The 22,895-nt window shown below is 32.6% G+C and overlaps 4 protein-coding genes across 5 annotated transcripts in view; 1 reads left to right on the forward strand and 3 right to left on the reverse strand.

The window, feature by feature from the left end:
- Positions 1-1,384: 1,384 nt before the first annotated feature.
- LOC120782174 (probable fatty acid-binding protein) lies at positions 1,385-6,090 on the reverse strand. Its single transcript, XM_040114311.1, has 3 exons — positions 5,921-6,090; positions 1,648-1,919; positions 1,385-1,575 (listed from the first exon to the last, which is right to left on the reverse strand). The coding sequence occupies exons 1-3, from the start codon at positions 5,991-5,993 to the stop codon at positions 1,525-1,527; spliced, it is 396 nt and encodes a 131-aa protein (XP_039970245.1). The 5' UTR covers positions 5,994-6,090; the 3' UTR covers positions 1,385-1,524.
- Positions 6,091-11,030: 4,940 nt separating this feature from the next.
- Positions 11,031-12,209, reverse strand: LOC120766637 (tetratricopeptide repeat protein 1). The gene is made up of 2 exons (XM_040092255.1): positions 11,532-12,209; positions 11,031-11,447 (listed from the first exon to the last, which is right to left on the reverse strand). Exons 1-2 carry the CDS (start codon positions 12,125-12,127, stop codon positions 11,159-11,161), a joined length of 885 nt encoding a protein of 294 aa, XP_039948189.1. The 5' UTR covers positions 12,128-12,209; the 3' UTR covers positions 11,031-11,158.
- A 421-nt stretch (positions 12,210-12,630) lies between these two features.
- Positions 12,631-14,451, forward strand: LOC120766342 (methionine synthase reductase). 2 transcript variants are annotated; one of them, XM_040091766.1, is made up of 3 exons: positions 12,631-12,805; positions 12,880-13,041; positions 13,106-14,451. In XM_040091766.1, exons 1-3 carry the CDS (start codon positions 12,641-12,643, stop codon positions 14,231-14,233), a joined length of 1,455 nt encoding a protein of 484 aa, XP_039947700.1. In that variant the 5' UTR covers positions 12,631-12,640; the 3' UTR covers positions 14,234-14,451. The 2 variants fall into 2 exon arrangements, with proteins under 2 accessions (XP_039947700.1, XP_039947702.1); XM_040091768.1 differs by having other exon boundaries at positions 12,901-13,041.
- Positions 14,452-19,186: 4,735 nt separating this feature from the next.
- The window catches only part of LOC120780753 (serine/threonine-protein kinase PAK 1), a 30,048-nt gene continuing 26,339 nt past the window's right edge, over positions 19,187-22,895 (reverse strand). The window contains exon 2 of the mRNA XM_040113009.1: positions 19,187-19,949. The gene's annotated coding sequence lies outside the window, so the exon portion shown is untranslated. The remainder of the gene's footprint in view (positions 19,950-22,895) is intronic.

Below are 22,895 nucleotides of genomic sequence, written 5' to 3' on the forward strand. Positions count from 1 at the left end.
CAGTCATGAATAAGAAAAGCAATTTACAGCAATGAGCAAAAGTATTGCATAACTCTATATTAATGAACAAAATTATATAAGTATGTAATAAAAAGCCTAAAATTAAAAAAGGCCTAAATTTGTAACAAAAAAATATTTGTTGTTAAAATCGATAGAAATCGGCTAAGAGAATCGGTTGCGGTAAATTAAATTAAATTCTTCAAACTTATTGCTGAAGACGTAAGGTAACAGTAACGACAATGGTAGCGAATAACATATTAACTGTTAATAATTTAATATCCTCAATTATGATAGTACCAGGACATGTAGTTGATCGTTCAGATCGTATTTATCTGTATGCTACAGTTATCCGATATCGACGGCTCCAACAAATGGTACGATTGTTTTGAGACGAAAAGGCGTGGGCGAAATTTCAAATTGATATCTCAACAAGTAAGGAAGGGCTAAGTTCAGGAGTAACTGAATATTTCATATTCTTACAACTTGCCAACATCAACGCCGGGGAAATACCTTCATGTACACATGGTTTGTAAGTTGCTTATATGGGGTCCTAGGCAAGTCTTTACCCCATTTTATCCATTTTAAGCACAAAGATACATCGTTATAAGAAAAACAACCTTACGCAATTTTATTTAAATAACTCACACATAGGCCGAAAATTATTGAACACAGGATACGGGTCAAGTAAGTCCTGAGCTATGTTTCTTCACCGAAATGTGGGCGGTACCACGCCCATCATTCAATTTTGATTTCGGTTCTTATAAAGACCTCTTGTATCATCCTAGGTGTGAAATTTAACGTTTTGTCAAATTTTTGGCGGTGGTCAAATTATACCCATCTAAGAACACTTCATCACTTTTTAGCCAAGGAGCACATCCACCAAATTTCATTAGTTAAGTTTCATATCTTAATTTTTACAGACATTATCTTTTGCCCAGACGGACGGACCGACAGACATTCACTCGGAATTGAACTCGTCTGTTCAGGGTATAGTCAATGAAATGTTCGAAAACATGTTACCTATTTACGAATACAATGAATTCTAAAATGCATAAACTCTTTCCCATTACCCTTTGGTTTTTTTTATTTTCATTAAGATAAACATTTTTTCTTTTAATAAAATTTATTTTAATGCAAAAATTTACTCACGTTTTATTATCGTAAGTTTTGTGCTTAAATGCTTAGCAGTAATACAATTTCTGAATTCAAATATAACTACATTAAAATGTATTAGAAAAAAAATAGTTAACATTCTTTAAATGCTTAACGGTACAAAAATTTGGTAATTGTTATTCAATAACAAACTCATAATTTAGTTACAGTTATGCATTAGAAAAATTAAAAACTTTCAGTCCAAAAAAAATTGGAATACACAAAAACCAAAAATATATCTTGATGTATGCATACGTTGTCATACAAAGTGCAAAATATTACGCATGATATTTAGTATTTCAATTCTTAATTATCGCAAGATGTGGCATTATTAATTTAACTATTTGTTGCTATGGTCTTTGAACAGTGGATTTATACAGCCTTGTACAATCTGACGGATTTGACGCCATTAATAGTAAGGGTCTATGGGAAGAAGAGGCAAATATTAGTTTTATTGGTGAAAATTATATTTATTAAAGCTTTAGCAAAACTTACAGTCACCAGTTCGGAGTCTGTGAATTCACGAATAATGGTTGAAGGTTTGTCACCCTTCTGTTCCTGCACCAGTTTGTTGCCCTCCAAAGTAATGACGCTCTTCACTTTACGACCATCCAATGTCTCTTCATCGAATTCCTGGCCCAGCTTGAAGTTGATCGACGATGTCTTGAAGGTTGAGGTGGTGGTGAAAGTGTAGGTCTCACCATCCTTTTTCAACTCAACGGTGGGACTGACGCTATTGCCCATTTTACGCATAACCATACCGACACCTGTAATATACGACGAAAGGTAAAATTAATTCACCGCGATATTTATGTAAATATTCAATTTGTATTGATTGCAATTCAAGGTGAAGGTGTTGGCATATTCAAATACTACATTGTGGTTGCGGCAAAATTTATGTAGATCAATTTACCTACTTTACATTGTATATGTATAATGGGAGTACTTGCGTGCATATGTAACTATGTACATTCAAAGAAATTTGATAGTAGTGTTATTTGATATACAACGCATTGAAAAAAATAGTAAATTTAGCTTATTCTTTAATTATAAATAGTATTCTGCCTCCAAGAGCTTTGTTCACTTATCATTTAACTAAGTAGCATGCAACTTTCATTATTATTATTCCAATATCCATGTTTGTATATACATACCTACCTACATATTGTTATACAATAATAAAATTAACCCAAAATTGGCTGCGTTAAAGTTCAAAGCGATCAAATCAAATTCAATTATACGTAATCATCACGAATAAACGCATAAAACTACAAAAACCACTTTAGAGAAAAGGGCGAGTGTCAGGCTCATACGTACAGTTTTAGTATACTTATGTATATGCTCATATTTACATACATACATATATGTATGTATATACGTTACGTATACGTAGTACATATTGTCCCACAGTATCAAGAAGTACAAGTACATGTGAATGTATGTATGTAGATACATATGTGCACTTGTTGCATTAAACGAGAAATAATTGAGTGAAAATGGCGCGGAATTTCGATTTCAATTGAAATATACATTCACATATGTACATATATGTATGTATGTATGTGATCAAATTAAGATGTTTGAGACCTTATTTAGGATGCGATAATACGCATTTGTAAATATGTAGGCGCATTCTATGGGTTGCTCCCTTTTTATACCCTGAACAGGGTACAAGAATCAAATTCTTGTAAGGAAACTTTTTTATTTGTGAAGGGTATTCTAGCTTCGAAGTTAACATTTTACATTTTTTAATAAATCATAGGTAAAAAAAAACTGTAAAAAAAATATTTTGAACATATGTATGTATTTCAAAAATTCAATTTTTAAATAAGCCCCGGCTAACGTCACGAATCACAACCACTTCGATAAAGCAGTGACAATGGATTGCATGGTTTTTGCAATATTTACATATATTTTAAGAGGTTATGATTGTAATATTCATACATACATATGAGCAGCTTTTAAAACATATCAGTGGCAATATCAATTGATGGACGTTTTCTTAAGTAAACGCATTAATAAGTTATAAATCCCATAAACTAACAGGTAAAGTAAAAAAGCAGACATAATAGGAACTCTTAATTTAATTGTACCACATGATCCCGTAACTTAAAACGGCAATATATTGTAAATGCGCCTGCACAAAAACTCAAGAAATGCACACAGTTCTTCATATGCATACGTGCTAACAGGCAGATAATTTATAAAATATGTAAATTAAATTGAACTCGCTTGACATAAGATACTGCCACACCATACGCCACCATAGTGTGTACATAGAACGAACATTTCGTTTCGCCAACTCGCAAGCATGTACATATGTACATATTTGGTATGTATATAGCTTAACTGGGGGCTTGGCATGCACTTAACGAAATATTTCTCAGATTAAATTGCAGATATTTAAGAATAAGTATATAAATATGTATATGTACATATATAGATAAAAATACAAAAAAGTAGCAATTATTTGTTTGCATTTGTATAGTATGTATTATGAACAATCATCTAGTGAAATTGGTTTGACTATACATATGTCCAGAGAAAAATACAATCAATTCTCAATAGGAAGTAAAAAAAAAAATTCATTATATCTTGTACTTTACGTTAGTAAAAGATAATGTTTAGATGTGTAATAAATGTTGAGCGAGCTAATTTTAAAACTATATAGTATGTACATTTATCACATTGTAGATCAAAGTCGAAAAGTCAATTGAATACAGGTGATAAGAGTCTAGTACCAATGCTTTAAATCAAGATTGTGCATTAGAAAGCAATACACTTATATTTATTATGCATATTTAAGTGCATAAATTAACGCAAATTTATGTATACTTCAGTGGGAATATCTGAACGTTGCCCGGCCGGCTGTGTCATTATTTTGCTGATAAGACTCTCGCTTTCGCACCATAAAAAACAAATGTTCAATAATAAAATATAACTGTACATATGTATGTACATATATACATACATGTATTCATTGCAAATATACACTTTGCCTAAAATATAAATAAATATATTTAATAATAGGCAGCGTGAAAAAATATGTACACATTGTTAATACCGAACAATTTGCTGTCTTTGGTGGTCACACTATTACTAATAAAAACAAAAGCCTTTGCATCCAATTTCAGCAACTACATACATACATACATACATATATTTGAATAAACACTTGTAGCCAGTAAACACTTCAAATTTACTAAATGTTTTTAAATACATCTCATACAAAATGTCATACAAATTGCAAAAGTAATTAAACAAACTAAACTTATACTGAATAAAGCTTCGATGCATGTATGTAGCTTCCATATATGCCTCTTCTTTGGTAAAGGTATGTACATACATATGTATATCTATTCACATATTTTCATAATGTCATTGATCATGCAATACAAATACCTACCAGGGGAATTTATGACTTCAGATTATTGCTTTTAAAAAAATATTAATCGTTTAAATGTCATTAAAGACACATATTTACAAATATCCATATAATTTTACATTTCAGAATACAAAAACTAAATTCTGACACAGCGTATGTGTATGAGGTTGTCATAAGAACTTGCAAACTGATACCACACGCATGTAGAAATGTATGTATATAAAGTACATATGTATGTACATACATATATACACAGGTACTTATAAATTAATTTACAATTAGTACTTCAGCATTTGAGTTTGAGTATTCCTTTTTTCTTTGAGAAATGTAGATTACCCTTACAATATATTTTTAAGAGTGTATGTAGTATATTGTAATGCACTACTAAACGCAAATTCAATAAATACAAACAGTCGAAGTAAAAATTTTATGTGTTTTTCCTGTCAAACAATTTCTTTTTAAATTAGTAATTTTCAGCTTCAAACTTTCAGTATAATTGTTTTATTTACTAATTTATTTTATACTAAAAAAAACAAGTTATACATAGTTAAGCTGTTTGGTAATTAAGGAAATATAAAATGTGTATAAAGAAAATGTGTATGTTCATAAGTGTACAAACATACATAAGTATGTATGTATATTTATGGTTGTATATAAATTTTTATCCATTTCATTTAACGCATGTATTTTTATCTCCCATTCATATAACTTTCAGTTCGAAGTTCAACTTTTCTTTGACTATACATACCTACATATGTACGCTTGCACTTTGTACTTTTGCCGCCGGTGCCAACAAATAAATGCAGAAAACAACACATATCAATTGTATACCTTTTGTTGTCTCTAAAGAACTGAATCGTAATCTTCTCTCGATTTTTTTTTATTTCTCTTTACTACCGCAAATTTATGTACCGGCATTTTTGGCAGAAAGCTTAAAACCGGTTTAGTTATACGCGAAATAGAAGCCGGCTTTTGGCTGTACCCATAGAGCTGAAGAAAAAGATGCTGACTTTTTAGCAGACCAATAGAAATGTGGAATGCAAAAAAAACAAAAATCGATTTTCTTTTTACAGGCCACATGTGTTTATATGTGTATATGCAAAATTCCTTCTTATGTACATACGTAAAACTCCTGAAAATCACGCCACCGGTGCCATATTAACCACCACTATATAGGCATGTCCGTTTGTGCTTTCTTAGCATTTTTCCAGATATATGTATGTACATATGAATCATTACAAAAAATTTAGTTTTTAAATATGTACATATATACATATATGTACATAGTATGTTGATTTATTAAATTGTACAGGCGAGGATTTCTCAACGGACATTGCTTCGATTTTAACGGTATAAACAACACCACTAATATATGAAACTCACCCAACTCCTTCATGTACTCATCAAAGTTTTCACTCTTTTCCAATTTGTATTTCTTTCCTTCCCAAACGGCCATTTTTGACGATTTAATTAAGTTTTACTTTAAACTTGAAAAAACTAAAATAACTAGAGCACTCACACAATATCAGTGGACGACACTTGATGACAGATGTCGGCGCAATTGGAGCTCCGCTTTTATATCAGACAGCAGCAAAGAACGCGAAGCAGTTTGTTGTTGTATGTTCTCGGCAGCAGCGGCTGAATGCCGGCAAATGCCAATTTGAACAACAACAATTGCGGCGACATTGATAATTATAGCGTTGCCACCAAGCGCAAATTTTACAAAAATATTTTGTATGGTTCATTTGTCGCACAAGAAACGCAAAACTGTTTTGGTTTTTTTGTTTGAAAAAAGAAAATTAACTAAAACAGAATTGTTCCATAGACGCAATATATTAAAAAGTACATACATAAGCATATGCACATAAATATGTAGCTCTTGATTAAAAGTGTTGATCTGATGACTAATTAATTTAATTATAAATTAATTTTTTAATACAGATAAATACAAAAATATTCGTATATATACATATATTTTGTATATGAAATTTCATACTATATTATATATGTACATACGTTTATGTATACGTTTCTATGACAATAGTCTGTAATAATTCCACTGAATCGTATTTATATATCACAAATATAGCTGTGATTTATTTCTTACAATATTATAGTCATAATAAAAATCCATATACTCATGCATATACAGATAAGTAAGCGGTCACATACATATGAGTAGATTTATGTACATACATGTATGTAAGTATTTATGCGCGCCGGCAGTATATGAATGAAGAATACAAGAATGAGAATTGGACAATGCCAAATTATTATTGAAAAGGTTCATATATACAAAGGTAGATATACTTACATAGTAGACAGAACATCGCTTTGTAATCTAATCAAGAGTAGCAATATACATATATACATATTTCAAGCTAAAATTAAAATGATGCATATTTATTTATGTAAAGTGTGCGAAGATGCATACTTTATTATATGTCCATTTGCACTTACCTATATATGTATGTATAAGTGTATATATACAGACGCACCACATACACACATAAAGTGCAAATAAGTATGAACTTTTAATAATACTATCTTTTTTATTTATTAAATGAGCTTTTCATTACAGTTGGTTATGGTGAAATTTTAATTTTTTTCATGTGAATTAATTTATACATTTTTTTTATATGCAAGCATTTTATGGAAAAATGCTTGGGAAAACTTTGGATACGCCCTAATATATGTATGTACATATACATACATTTATGTAAATGAAAAATGAACTTTGTTTCCGTTTAAGAAAGAAGTATGGCTTACAAGTTTTTTCGATTTTTGTTTTGACTTAAATTATTGTATTATATGTATCTTAAGAATCGTTTTACATCAGATTTCTAACCAATAAAGCATTTTCCATACAATTCATGGTTTCAAAGTCGGTGCCCCTTATAATTTCAAAACTACTGTATTTTTTAACGTTGAAGAGCATTTTGTTTTTTAATTTTTTAATATTTTTCATTACACAGCAACAAATTAAATGATTTTTTCGCGAATAATCGCGTTTTTCCTTCAAAATGCCCATGAAAATTTAAAATTGAAATTTCGAAAAAATCGTAAAAATAGGCCTTGATGCACTTGAATTAACCTTATTACTGCGAATAGTGCAAATAACTTCAAACACAAGAAATAAGAAACTAGAGGAATTAAGCGCTAACGTAGGAAGTAAGAGCATATTTGCTTTCTTATAAATTAGAATGTAAAGACTAGTTACAGTATCCAGTAAAGAACATTACTCTGCATGATAACCTTATGTACGGAAATTCACGAATCCGTGAAAAATTTCCAACAGTTTAAAACTCAGTCACAGGTGTCATTTACCTGATTATTTTTGTAGCCTTATGATATCAGGTACTTTTTATCATATACATACATAGCTTTTCAAAAAAAGTGAGACTAAAAATCGTCTAATAACTACATATGGTAGTACTTCTACTCCAGATAATTTAAAATTTTTCCAAATATACTTGTACCATATACGGCTAAAAAGATTATAAACCCATAAAAGCACATATGCATTTATTGGTATATTGATTATATGGATATCATGTTTATAACATCGACCATAAAATTTATTGATCATAGCAACAAGCTATTACATTATTTAAGTTTCTGCAAGAATTAACTATGTACGTGATACCATGGTTGGTTAATTAATATTTTACGACTTGCACAATGCATATTTGTCGATAACTACAGGCTTCCTTAACAGTAACATTTCATAACATAGAAACTGATTGTGCGTTACTTATATCTTAGAACACAGTGTGTTAAATATAACAATGTTTGAAAACTAAGAATTTTTTTTTCGTAGGAGAAATTAGAGTGTCTCGTACAATTCGAAGATCGGATAAAGTCCGTTCACGTAAAACCGGCTGCCGTGGGAATTTACTGAACAGTGCTTTTGTTGTTATAACGATTATCTAACCCCCGTCTGGGTGGCAATGTTCAAAGTTCGAAGTCATCTAAGGGTAGGTTCAGGAAACGTGCCGTTTCGTCGGGGCCGTACCATAGGGAGAGGGGTGTTATATGAGTAAGCTTTTCTAAACATGCCAAGAGGTGGTTAAAGTCATTCTGTACAAGTGGGAGTTCAACCTGCTCAGTATCCAGAACGAAATTGCACAAGGGTCACTCTCTCCGCAGCAACTCGAGCTCGTCGTTTGCATTGGGTGGTGGTTTGACTCCGAGTACGAATGGCGGTCAATGAGTGTCTGAAGTGAGTTGTGTCCGAAATCCGGTCGACGTACTGTTTGATGTCATCGACCTAGTCAAGGAAAGACCTCTTGATGTTCCTAAGAGAGGTCTCCTCTTCAAGCAGACGACTGCAGGGATGGTTTCTGCGAAGACAGAAACTGCATAGAGAGAAGTTCGTTTCTTAATAGGAATCATATGGGCGTCGCTGTGTAAGTGTTTGATCGAAGATATAAAGGGGCATTGCCCGTCGTCAATATCGTACAATGATCAGCATACGAAATGATGGAAATTCTCGCTACTGGTTGAGGGAGTTTCTAAATGTAGAGGAAACAATCTTTCAGGATCCCCTGTTTAATTCTTCTCAATTTAATTTTTATCTCGAAACAGTACGGAAGGTTGCCAACCGCTGTGTTCATAGTCCATCTCCTCTGCCTTCAATGTCCTCGAGTAGCGTTGTATGTTTGTCTGTGTCAAAACCTTTGAACAAGTCCAACGCCCCGAGAATAGTGCTTTCACAGGGTAGCTTTTGGTTCAGACCCTGAACTCTCCGGGCGTTTATGACGCTAAATGCTGTGGTGGTATTGTCCACTTTTCGTAAGGCATGCTGGTGGCCTGCTGGACTCAGATGGTGAGTGAATATCAGGAGTAGCAAGGCCTCTATTGTCTTCACTCTTAGAGAGAGGAGAATTATAGAGCGATAAGACGAGTTTCTAGTAGTGGGACCACTCTTCTAATTTTGCACACTTCAGTTATCTGAAAAGTGATCAGCGACGAGTTCAGGACATTGGTTAGGAAGCTTATTACCAACGAGCCTAGGTGCTTTAGCATCAGCGAGTTTATTCCGTGTGCGCCAATGGATTTGAAAGATTTAGCCTTGTTGATAACACTCCGAACCTCCTGATTGTTATAAGTAAGTGGCGCGCAGTCTTTTGGCATTTGGCGCAGTCGTCGAGTAATACATCGTTGTCTGTTGAAGCGTGCAGTGTGAACTGACTCCGTCATCATATCTCCTCGGAATAAACAAGACCCTGACAGTACTCCAAAACTTACTCACACCGATGGAGAAGTTACAAGACTTTAGGTGCTCTACCAATGTCGTTCGCTTATGTTAACCATTTGCCAAATCTCCGAATTGAAATTATTGGGGAACCACAGAAATCGGCATGACATGTCGCGCTCATTAGCGAAAACAGCTACTTCGGCTGAGAAATTGGAGCGGGGTTCCGCGATTCTTCTAGCCAAAATGAATCGGTTGCAACAGCGATCACCTTGCGGAATTGACGTTTACCAACGATTACGTTCGCACAAATAGGTAGGCGTGAATGTGCTTTCGGTAAATTGTCTACAGTCGATCCAGTTAGCTTTGTTAAAGTTAATGAAGGTGTGGTTGCCCACAGAAATAAAGTGCGGGGGTTTCTCCATCGAGATAATTATGGGCAAATGGTCTGAAGCGAGGGGTATCATAGGTCGCTATGCTATTTATCAAACCACCACTAGCGATTGTAATGTCCGACTAGATAACCGTTACAACAACAAAAACAGCATTGTAATATCAGACGAGCCCATAAGACTTCGTCGTTCATTGTGCAGAAAGTCGAATCCACTATCTGTTCCGCCAGCTCCATCCCCCTACGATCATTTGGCATCCCCAAATGCTAAAGATCGCCTTGCGTGTTAGATTCGTTACCTATGTATGTTCGGGTGATATCCTGTTGGACATCATATAACAGGAGAGCTGCATATAATAAGTATTTCTAGCCCGACAAAGCCTGTCTGAATAGCTATGCACTGACTTTCACTGTCATCGATATCGCCATCGATGAGAAAATGTTGCACCATTATCTCGCTCCTTTTAGCATTGAAACGTTCACAACTCAGAAAAACTGAGCGGCTGATTAACCTGGTTTCTTGGATCGTAGCTACTCTTGCCTGTTTTTTTCGTTGCCCGTCCCAACGACAGTCGCGGTCTACTTAACCTGTAGTGGCGACGGAGTGCGTGAACTGGATACAGTAGTGCATTAGCAGCATCGTTTGTGCTACCACAAAAAAAACAATAACAGTAATGACCATTTCACCCACTGGCCTCATAACAAACACTTATGAACTTATAATGATTACGCATTTACATGTTATATATTATACATGTATGTAAGTACACACGTATTGCTTTATAAAACCAAATTTTACTGCAAAGTCATAAAATATTAAAATATATAATATAGAATTTTAATAGAATATTTTATTTTTTTTTTTTAGAAAACGATCCGTAATATTTGTATCACTTAATTAAAACTTTAAAATTTTAATTACAATTTATTTACGTTTAATTTAAACAGTAATATTCTTATGTTAACGGCTTACAAAATATATATTTTTTAAATATAATTGAAGCTAGTTTAGTACCAAGAGCATAAACATGAACTATCTAGGGTTTTGTTGAAAATTCACGGAATAAGAGCCTGTGCTGGGATCTTGCTGCATCTGGAAATTCTCCGTAGATAAACCGAATGGTTTAAGGAACATATTACCAAGATCTTTTAATTTGGAGAGCATCTCGGTTTTCAAACGCTCATTACGTTCATTAATTTGTTCCGGTAGTCGTGAGACAGCTTCCCGCGCTTCTCTTTGACTTGGTTCTAACTCACATACACGTTTATAATCCGCTAATGCGTCTTCCAAGCGATCTTCGTTTTCACACAACTTTGCACGCCTTTCAATTAAAAATTATTTAATTTAATATTGGTTAAATATAAAAATTTTTACAAAAACAATATTAAGACAAAGTAATACTAACCTCATAAGTGCGCGTACATAATCCGGCCATAACTCAATAGCTTTTGTGCAGTCGTCTAAAGCTGATTTTTTCGAGTCCAAATTAATTTTAGCAGCAGCCCGGTTGCCATACAATATGGCACGCTCTTTGGTATAGGTTGTGGGACAAATCTGCAGAGCATTTGTGTATATTTCAACTGCTTTTAGTGCCTCACCTGTCTTGAACAGCTCGTTTGCTTCTAATTTCATTCGATCTGATTCTTCTTTGTTTTGCTGCAATTCTTCAGAGCTCATGGTCTTTTCTCGATTTTGCAACTCTTCAATATCAATATCATCGCAAAACATTTTTGATACCTCGTCACTATCAATTTTTTCTGATTTCTTTTCTCCATCGTCATTTTCCTCATCATCATCAGGAAGTTTGAGATCCTCCTGCTGGCGTGTTATTTCTTCAATGATTTCTTCATTAGTTTTGAGGTGTGACGAATTACTCTTTGCATTGCTGACTTCATTCGCAACGATTTCTGAGCATATATTTGTTTCTTTAACACCAGGCACCTCAGCGAGTGCGTCGTGAAATTCATCATCACTATCTTTTGCGTCAGTAAATCCGGACATTGTTAATTTATGTTAATAGTTTTAGAAAATGTAACTCAATGAACTAAACCTTTGAATTATTCAGAAACGTCTTACCACAGAAAGAAATAGAATAACAAAAACATCTGACAAATCCATAACATGCTGCCACCTTAACAAAAAATATTATTTACTTCTATTACCACATTTCATTAACGCGGCACAGCCAACATTGCACGCAATAGAAAATAGCATAGCCTTTCATTCAGTTATGTACAATTTAAAATATACATTTTATTAAATATATATAACGACAAAATTAAGGTTTTGTATTTATTTATACTATGTGTATATTTCTGTGGTAGTGAATAATACTTAAGTTGGCTGCTATCTGTACAAGTGCTCACATTAAAGCAGAGATTTAAAAATATCTAAATCATTTTATATTGGGAATTTTTTGCTGATGAAAAAACACTACCGTGAATAACGATTGAAAATTCGAATGATTTCTTAATAAATCGATATATTTCGCTCTCTCCTTTTTATTAACAGCTGATGCCTTCAAAACATATTCGAAATATGGTGTGTCCAAGTGATTCCACTGCTTCCGGTTTTGATATCCTTAATATCAAAGACTATATTTTAGAAAAATATGTGCCTCCAAAGCTGTTGGATCCCATTTACTCGGTTGTCTTTGTGAACGGCATTGTTGAAAACAAGGTTAGTAATGAAGCAATATACATATGTATATACAAGTTCTTATATATGTATTAATGGCAAAAATTTTCCTCAAGCTCACGTTTAAACATTCACAGCTCCGATGTACTGAACTAGTTTGGCCGTTTAGCAGAACAGGAGCTGTGCCAATGCAAGTACCTATTAAAGCAGCACAGATCTTGGCCGAAGCTGACGATGAATTAAAAGGAAAGCGGATATTGGAAATAACGCTTGATATGGTATCATATGTAAATATTATTGTGTACATGTTTTAAACTAATGATTTCATTTAATTTACCTTAGCAAACAGCCGAAGACTATTTTCAACCTGGTGATACAATTGGCATACTACCAATCAACAACATAAAAGATGTGCAATTACTGCTGAAACACATGCAGCTTACAAATAACATTGAAGATATATTCCAACTGCTGATTTCTACAAAGTGCAGCAAAAAAACTGCAAAACTGCCAACATACATTCCAACTCATTGCAAACCATATCGATTATTACGTGATTGCTTAAACATACATGCCATACCGAAAAAACAATTCCTTAATGTTTTAGCCAATTGTTGTGAAAATAATGATGAACGCGCCTTTCTATGCACTTTATCCTCAAAGGAAGGTAGCAGGTTCTACAACGAACTGATTTTAGAACGTGGTCTTAAACTTCTCGAATTGCTTGAATTATGTCCTTCCTGTAAACCTACATTAGAAGTACTTATTGAGCATCTACCGCGCTTACTGCCTCGTCCCTACTCAATAGCGAATAGTCCTGTTGGGAATGATTTGAAACTTATCTTCTCAATACTCCCGGAAAAACCTGGTGTTACAACAGATATGTTAAACAATCTGGCGACATCTTTACTCAACGCTGCGAATCCCTCAGAGTTGCCAAAAATTACAATGTATGCACGACTACCAAATCAATTTCGTTTTACCTCACAAGAAGCCAACGAAAGAAATCACATTCTAATCGGTGTAGGCACAGCCTTAGCACCTTTTTTAGGTTTTCTAGAACTAAAGGAACAACTACTTGCGAATGCAACATTTAAAACGTTAGGCGATACATGGCTTTTTGCAGGTGCCATCAATGAAACGCACCTACCATGCAGAGAACGTATATTAGCATATAAAGAAGCTGGAGTGCTACAACACTACTTTGAGAGTTTTTCCCGTGTGCTGAGTGCCTCCTTTCACTATGTTCAGGAACAATTATTGGCTCATGCAAGCGAATTTGTAGAGTTTTTAATGCAAGAAAATACTGTGCTATACATCTGTGCTGATGGTGGATCGATATCGAAGTCAATAGAAAAAGCAATTATGGAATGTTTGGTACAAGTTAAACATATAACACTCGATGAAGCGTCTCAAGAGTTAAAATTATTCAAAGGAAATGGCAAATATCGTGAAGATTTGTGGCTGTAATTGACTTGAATTTCATAACAAAGACAACACATTATGAGTATGAGTTGGTTAAATAAAGGCAGTTGCATATTAACATACATACGAATGTGCTTATGTATGTGTGAATAGCTATGTATGTTTATTGTAAAGAGTCTCTTAAAATGTGTAATATATGTGCATAGAAAAAATGTATGGTAAATTAGTAATCGAATAATAATTTTTGGAACAACAAAATTATAGTTTCTTGTGCAAATATTTAATGAATGTTTTGGGAATTTACATATGTACATCCTAATTATGCCAAAAACACACGAAGGAGTAAACTTCTTTCCTCTGAATAGTTATTTACGGGGTTGCGAGTTTTAAATTTTTAGTCCCAACATCTTTGATAAAAATTTTAATTATCATTTTTTTAAATTAAATTTTAAAATTTTAAATCCGATTTTGGCATGTTATGCGACACTTTAGTTTCTTTCTAAACTCCTTCTTCTTACAGTCATATCACTAACCACTAGATCTAGTTCAGCTTCTTACCTGCCTTGCCGATTTAAAAGGGTCCGACTCGGCGATTTATACAAAAATTAACCCAAATGTTAATTCAATTATTTTTCTAACACATTTTTTATGGAACATCGTAAGCGTAGTTAAAAAGCATCAATCAAGTAACGGCAGACAAGATTTCGACTAAATTCTCCACCGTTCCCACTACAGTCTACATTACCTGGATTTATACCTGACAAAGGACTGTCAAACTGACATATTGGAGACCTCGTTGTGTTCGAGTGGGCGCGGTCACAGACAACAAATCTGCGGCGAAAAGTTTCTTTAATTTCTTCCAAAAGGGCGTTCAGTTAGTGTCTTTGGAATTATGTATCCTAGCTACAATGCAGATGAAAGAGTTTAAAGTTTGAAAAGCATCTCTGGGTGCTCTCCGACACTTATTCGACGTCGTCGGCTTTGTATCTGTAGATTTTATATAGAAAAGTTTTAAGGTTTGACTAAATATTCTTCTTCCCTGTTATTGTTGCGCAGAGTTGACAATCCTTGGCCGAACAAAAATATGAATCCGGTTACGTAGACTCGACCGTCGTGGGAACAGTTTACCATAAATGGCGTTTTCATATAACATTTTTAGAACTTACTTTTTAATCAGCATTTAATTATAATGTTCTTTCCTCTTTATTTTTGTTGGACTTGAAATTTCGATTAGTTGTTCAGATACTTATTTGCATCTGTATCTCCGTAATTGTTTTCGTTAAGTGTGACCGACACAAATGTGATAATAAAACGATGTTTATTTTTAAATTTATATAATTTTATTAATATTTTATTTATTACTTATTTTTGGCGATAAAATTTGCACACTACAGAAAAGTTTTCTATCAAAAATGTGTTCTTATCAAAAATTGATAATAATACATACAATATACAGTACCTACATTACGATAATAATAATAAAAAACCGATTTTAATTATTAATAATACACGGATATTGTGTCGGCATTTCACTTCGCTTGTCGCCAACACGTTGCATATCAAATATTTCTAATAAACCCATGCATACAGTACATAAATGCGAATTTTTGGGTTGACGCTCCGAATGCTTTGCTTACAATTTTTTCGATTACGATTTTCACTTCTTCTTATTTTTTGTTTGTATAAAATTTTTGCTTTACTTAATTCTCTGTTACATTAAACATTTAAATACTGTAAAATTATTGGTTTTCTTTATCATTTATTGCATAATTGTGGGATTACTATGCTACTGTTAAAACTATGTATCTTTATGTATATATGCATATAAAGAAATGGTATTAATATCGTTGCTTATGCGTTGATTTGATTTTTCCCTCAATTGGGAGTTCACAAAAAACAATATTCTTTTATATGGAGTGTTCATATATTTATGTAAGTATGTAACTATGTACACAACATAGCAAAAGTGGAATAAATAGAAGGTTATAATTGAATTAGGTATACTTTGGGTTCATAAGGTATATGCTAAGTGTGATTGCTAGCTTGCAAGAGAGTCAACTAAAATTGTAAAACGAAATAAATTTCGGAAATTTATTAAAAGTTAGGGTTTAGAAATGTTAAGTGAATACTTGAAAAAAAGCTTTAGTGCAGTGCAAAAACAGTTTCTTAGCTACTGTAGTGATATACAAAAAAATAATATAAATAAAGGAAAAGCAAAATAATTTAACCCCTTTTTCAAAATCTTTAACCAACAAAACTTTTCGTGAAATAAAATCTTATAACAGAATTTGTAAAGGTTGTTTGGAGGGAAATAAAAAATATACAAATCCAACTCCTTTGTAATAAGCACATTAAGGTATTCATTATTTCCCAAGATGAATGTTTTTTGCAAATGCCACCTGAATCTTCAGTTTTTGCCCAACGTATAACGTGCCTAAAACACATTTCTTTTGCCAAGTATATAACTTGAGATATTATAATAATATTTTGCATTAACCAAGTAATTATATGTTAATACAAAATGTTTCACTCTGAAAAAAATCTTCATAAAAACATCACTTTACAAATTCTGCGCAGTTAAAATTATGCATCATTGTGTGTTGCTCATACGAAATGGTGTACCTTTTGAATACAGTACATTTGCTGCATAACTTTATCAGCGTATACCCGTTAAAGGCATATTTTTATTAAGACCTTTTTTGTGAAGCGAAAATTTTGTATTAGAATATAAATTTTTCAAAGTTTCAATTTTATTTGCTTTAGAGATAAAAAACTTAATGCAAAAGATCCAAAAATCTCTTATAAAATATATGTGGGGTACTCACAACCCGTCGTAAAGCATCGTAAAATCGTAAAATTTTAAATTTTTACAATTGTTTAAAAAAATTGTTGTTGGATTTCATACAAAAATGAGTTTACACATTAACAATGCTCAATGCTATGTTTTCGAATCGTTATAACTTATAACTTTATGAGACTTGTGAAAACCCTAATGGAAAATTTAATTGATTTAGACGCCGTTTAAACAGAAAAAAAGAGTGTGAGTTTTGTAAAATACTTTTTTTTAGGTCAAAAACTGTAACTTCAGAGGGTGTTCGCAAAAAAAAATCAACTTATGAAATAATGAATTATGTTTTAACTATATTCCCGAATTCAATAATTAGCTACAATGAAGTGTTGTATTGTATATGCTGCATATGTATTTATATAATAAGTTTATATGTACTTATATATCAGTAAAAGAAATGCATTTAGTTACCAATTACTGTTAAATTGTGCGTTTTATAATTTTGTTAGTGACGCTGCTGTTCAAAAATATTTAATTGTTGCTAAATTACTCAAAACCTTTAAATAGTTTACTGTAACAATCACAGAAACGTGAAAATAACTAATTTTAATATTTCAATTGATACTAATTGTGATTTGGAATAATATTTATTGCATGCTTATCCTCTGTGAGATCGTGCAATAGCAGGAAAAGCGCAAAATGGTATTCATGTTTTGCTTTGAAAATTCAAGAAGTATACGTGGCGATTATAAATTTTTTTGGTGTGCCACTATATTATTATGTTTCAAATTAATTAATTTTCAGCAGTACAAAGTGTATCGGTGTCGACTGGCAAGCGCTTGCATAGCAGAAATACATTACAATTACTAATTTGTCATTTTAACTTCGAAAAATGTGTTTAAATCCGCACTACAAATGAAAAAACAAATTATTTGAAATTTATTTCTATGCAGCGACACTTTGCGATATAATGGTGTTAAGTGTTCCAATTTACTGGCTTAAGATTAAAATTTAGAATTTTTAAACATTTCAGCTGTGCTAAATCAAGCTTTTTAACCTACAAGCAAGTGCTTGTATAATACATATTGTTTTAATAATACAATCAATGAAAAAAATAACCTTTTAAAATTTGTACATATGTAATTATTGTGTATATGTATTTAAATTGCCTGTCTTTAAAACTAAAATTTGTTGTGTAAAAAATGTCGGTCGATAATATTCTCTATAATACAAATGTGTTCTTCGTTATGTAAATGCAGGCGGAATCTATGGATTTGAAACTACGAATTACAATAATGCGTTTTTAAGGAATTTTTACGAAATTTCGCTTTACTTAGCTAAGTTAAATACAAATTGTGAACTTATTGCTGGACACTATTGTTAACAACAATAATAAAATTTCGATTTTTTCTAAACAATTTAGTCCTAATGGCACTTTAGCTTACAACAGTATATAAAAAAAAATTATAGAAGACTTACGTGTATGTATATTTATTTATTTCAATTAGTTTATATGGTTCAAAGACAGCAAAAATCAATTATCAGGCATTACAACTTGCACAATGTAAAGACTAAATTATAAATGCGCGTTGTAACAATAATTGGCCCATTCATACACGTCCTAATGCCCACATATTTATTTTTATTTATTACTTTAATTGCTATTCCTACGTAGTGTGTGTTTATGTATATTTAATTGATGTATCATTCTTTTAGTTTGAAATACAATCTTTATTTTAAATATGTTTAATTTTTCATATTTGCAGTACTTAATGCGTAAAAATGTCTCATTTAGTTTAGTTTTTGCATTTGAGAACCTACAACAACATCGCATAGAACAACTTTTTTCTGCATTTAACGTAGTTTTTAAGACATTAGATAGCTTTGATAAAATCGCTTAAATCACATTGATAGTAATTGATTATAAGTATTTACGTTTTGTATGACGCTCAATTGTTTAACGTAACATATCGGTAAATGTATGTATGTATGTACTATTTTTATGAAAATTAACGCGTTTGCAAGTTACAATAAAAGTACAATTGCAGTTTGTAGAATCAAAATAAATATTTAAAACATAAAAATAATCGCAAAAATTAACTTAAAAACTAATATAGTTACATATTAAACAAAATACATACATATGTATATAAATATAACTAGGTATATTAAAACAATATTAGTGTAAATATACATACAAGTTTATATATAATTAAAATGAAGTATAATAACAATAAATTTTGGCAATGAAAATATCGCTAATCGTTCGTATATACTATGTGTGTATATATATTTTCTTTTTTCGCAAGTATTTATATACATATTTGCTTATGTATTGAAATGTGACTAATTTTTATTAAATTATAATTTTTTTAGTTACTCAGCTCTCACTTTCACTTAGCTGTAAAGTGCAAAATTATTGGCATTGTTGAGTAAAGTAACGAAGCAATATTCTTGAAACAATGGAAAAGAGGAATAAATTATTTTGTTTGCATGTTTTAACTTTCTGCTTCTAAACTATGCTCTTTTACATACGAATTGAGTTGATCAGCTGATGGAGTACAACCACTGTAAGAATCTCAGACCAGACTATAGTCTTTGCTCTTTGCTATTGAAAAAGTTGCGCGTGTTTTATAGTTTCGTTTGTAATGATTATTTGTTATAGAACTACATACATAGTAATTATCTTCGTTTTCATTATTTTTTCGATAATTAGAATTACTCTATTACTACTGTTTGTTGATGTGCGTGTGTGTCGGTGTGTTTAATAAAAAATATGGAAGTCAGACTTTGCTGATATTTCTCATAATGATTACTATTTAATTGTAGTAGTAGTAGTTGCTGTAGTATTAATAATAGTAGTAGTTGTAACGTTGTTATTTTTTGTTGATGCTATAGTTAGGCTCAGCAAACTCCGGATGTTGCATTTCATGTAAATTGCCGGTGGTGCACTCAAAATTATCGTCTAATTATCTGAAAGAGATAAAATAATATTTATTTAAATGTTGTGTAAATGAAATAATATAAAAATAGAAATGAATTAATATTTACTACAAGTTCATATACATATGTATGTATGTATGTATGTATTAACACAAATATATTCAATATCTGGAGAGTTTTCATAACCATAAAAATCGATTTTTTTAAATTTTTTTTTAGTTTATTTTCTTAATGTACAATAAACACAGAAAATTTTGAAAAAACTTTCCAGAGTGCTTGGAAGTGCAAGTCCAAACTTTAAACGCATTTTTCTCAAAATGGTGTTTTCAAAGTCGGTGACCAACATTACACGAAAACGGCTAAACCGATTGGTCTCAAATTTTAACACGAACATCTTAAATATATGTATACATTTCGATAACGGCTCCATAATGTGAAGTCGAGGACTTCAAAATAATAGTTTGTTTTCATCTTTCCCTCCCCATTTGAGTGTAATCTTTTTCCAGGGAACCACTTTTTTAGTTTGGGAAATAAGAAGTAGTCGTTGTAGACCAATAGCGTAAAACGTAAAAGTTGGCATGCTATCGAAAAACGCTGCAGCCAACGCATGCACAGCTGCGTGAATAACTGATACGGTTACGACGGCATTTAATAAACTTGTATTTAACCGTTGAATATGAAGATTTGTCGAGCCATTACTTAGGAAACCAGCTATTAATTTGAGAACAATAACCTAAGAGCTATTCTAAGAAACTTCACGAGAGTTTTTATGTTTGTGGTGTAACCTCTCGTTCAGGAGAATAACTGAAAGACTCTGATTATGCCCATCGCATTATTTTTAGGATTTCGTCCTAACCTATACCAATATTACAATCCGTTACAAAGCAATATCTTTTTATCATTAATACCAAAATGAAAAAAACAGCTGACTTGATTATTGCCATTAAACGTCAATGCGTTTCAACAAAATGAAAAACAGCTGATTTTATTTTTACCATCATCATTAATTGCCATTATTTTTACAAGAATATAATGAGTTTCACAACTTTTTCGTCTAGTAAAATATTACTAAATTTCTGTGCCTAACAGCTTTCATTACTAAGAAGCTGCTGTAGTATTGAAGCAAAAAGCTATGCGCTTAGTAAATATATATATGTATGTAAATGCTTATATGCAGGTCGCGGAAATTCCAGCGCTAACTAGTAGTATAGCTCGATAATTTTTACAATAAAGCAACGTGTATTTGCATTGTTATATTTTATTATTGTGTGTCAATAATTTACACAACCGCAGCATATACTATAGTATACTATTTACTAAGTAATCGCTTACAGTGTGCTACAAATTATTGGGTACACAGTTTTTTAAACAGTGGATTTAAAAAACAAACTGCGTTAAAAATTTGATACTAATTAAGGAGCAGGTCTAAATAAGAATTTTTTAATTAGTTTAGTTTTGGTAACTCAAACTCCATATATTATTTAAGAATAAGTTTACATTCTTCGATCGGTCAAATGGGGATTGCATGGAATTGTAAAAAGAGCTGGAAACCATATAGCAGCAACATACTATAGAAGTTCAGTCTAAATCAGTCTAAACAGGTTGTGTCGTAATTTTTATTAAAATAAAAAAATATAGCAAGAAAATGTAATTAGAAAATATTTATATCATTATTAAGGGGGGCCCATTCAGCTAATACCAAAAATGGGCAAATGGGGTTGGTGATGCGAATATATAGCCTATCCCTTCCAAACGTCAACCTCACCTTCGCGCGGTACCCCCTGTTCACTACGAACGAGACTCTGACGACCGAGTAAAGGCGGTATAACCTTAGCACCTGCGAGGAGGAAATTCCTACGCCATTGCCTGCCTAGAGACGAAACCGGCAGCCCCGGAACTAGGCTCGGATGCAGAAGGCTAATCACCTACTCATCTTAAACCCTCTGATTACCGAAACCGAAATAAACAAAGTTAAGATTAAGAACGATAAATTGATGACGAACTTTGCGCTAATTTTAATCTTGTTATAGGAGGAACACTATTCAATCATAAACGCGTCCACAAAATAACTTGGACATCTCCAGATCGAATGACTGAAAATCAGATTGATCACATGGCAATAAGTCGTAAATGGAGCGGTTCCCTTACGGACACGCGGAATAAGCGTGGAGCTGATATTGCAAGTGACCATCATCTCCTAATTGTGTCAGTCAGACTAAAAGTTGCGGCAGTTAGCGACTAAAGAAAGAAGATACAGAAAAATTTGACGCAGAGACATTGAAAGATGCATCCACCTGCGCAAGGTTTATCGAATCGCTAAATGCATCTGGCGAAACAGAATACACTCTAACTAGCGACTGGAAAGGTATAAAACAAACTTTCCTAAAAGCAGCGGAATATTGTATTGGATTCAAAGAATATAAACGAAAATCCTGGATCTCAGACTACACATGGAGGTTAATAAACGAACGTAGAGAAATAAAAAATCAGTTAAATTTCGCTAAGACGAGATCCGCCAAGGCGGCACTACAGCACACCTACAGCAAAACCGAAAAGCTGATAAAGAAAAGCGCGAGAATGGATAAACGAATCTGGAGTGACAATTTAGCTGGAAAAGCGCGGAAACGTACCGCACTCGTGACCTGTATCAAACGATACGGCAACTGACAAACGCAACATTCAAAACCGCCAAACCGCTAAAAGATGAAGATGGCAAACTGACAACGGTCAAAGATAAGCAGACTACCATCTGGGAGCGTTATTATGAAAAATTGCTCTCACCAACTTCATCGGAGGCTATTCAGTCATGCGGTTGCCAACGTCACATACCACGACGTAACATTCACACCTCGTACCCGAATAAGACGGAGATAATGACTGCTATCAGAGAATTAAATAACAACAAAACTCCTGGGCCGGATAACATCAACCCAGAACTCCTAAAAGCTGATCCTCAGACGGCTGCGCGGATACTGT

The sequence above is a fragment of the Bactrocera tryoni genome, chromosome 1 (assembly GCF_016617805.1).
Source record: "Bactrocera tryoni isolate S06 chromosome 1, CSIRO_BtryS06_freeze2, whole genome shotgun sequence".
Lineage (NCBI taxonomy): Eukaryota > Metazoa > Arthropoda > Insecta > Diptera > Tephritidae > Bactrocera > Bactrocera tryoni.

What these genes read in the sequence shown, in the direction of transcription:
- LOC120782174 (XM_040114311.1), bottom strand. Translation starts at nt 5,993, where the DNA reads ATGGCCGTTTGGGAAGGAAAGAAATACAAATTGGAAAAGAGTGAAAAC. An exon ending in TGAGTACATGAAGGAGTTGG is followed by an intron (nt 1,920 to 5,920) that starts GTGAGTTTCATA and finishes CGTATATTACAG; the next exon opens with GTGTCGGTATGGTTATGCGT. An exon ending in CAGACTCCGAACTGGTGACT is followed by an intron (nt 1,576 to 1,647) that starts GTAAGTTTTGCT and finishes TTCTTCCCATAG; the next exon opens with ACCCTTACTATTAATGGCGT.
- LOC120766637 (XM_040092255.1), bottom strand. Translation starts at nt 12,127, where the DNA reads ATGTCCGGATTTACTGACGCAAAAGATAGTGATGATGAATTTCACGAC. An exon ending in TATGTACGCGCACTTATGAG is followed by an intron (nt 11,448 to 11,531) that starts GTTAGTATTACT and finishes TTTAATTGAAAG; the next exon opens with GCGTGCAAAGTTGTGTGAAA.
- LOC120766342 (XM_040091766.1), top strand. Translation starts at nt 12,641, where the DNA reads ATGCCTTCAAAACATATTCGAAATATGGTGTGTCCAAGTGATTCCACT. An exon ending in ACGGCATTGTTGAAAACAAG is followed by an intron (nt 12,806 to 12,879) that starts GTTAGTAATGAA and finishes ATTTTCCTCAAG; the next exon opens with CTCACGTTTAAACATTCACA. An exon ending in TGGAAATAACGCTTGATATG is followed by an intron (nt 13,042 to 13,105) that starts GTATCATATGTA and finishes AATTTACCTTAG; the next exon opens with CAAACAGCCGAAGACTATTT.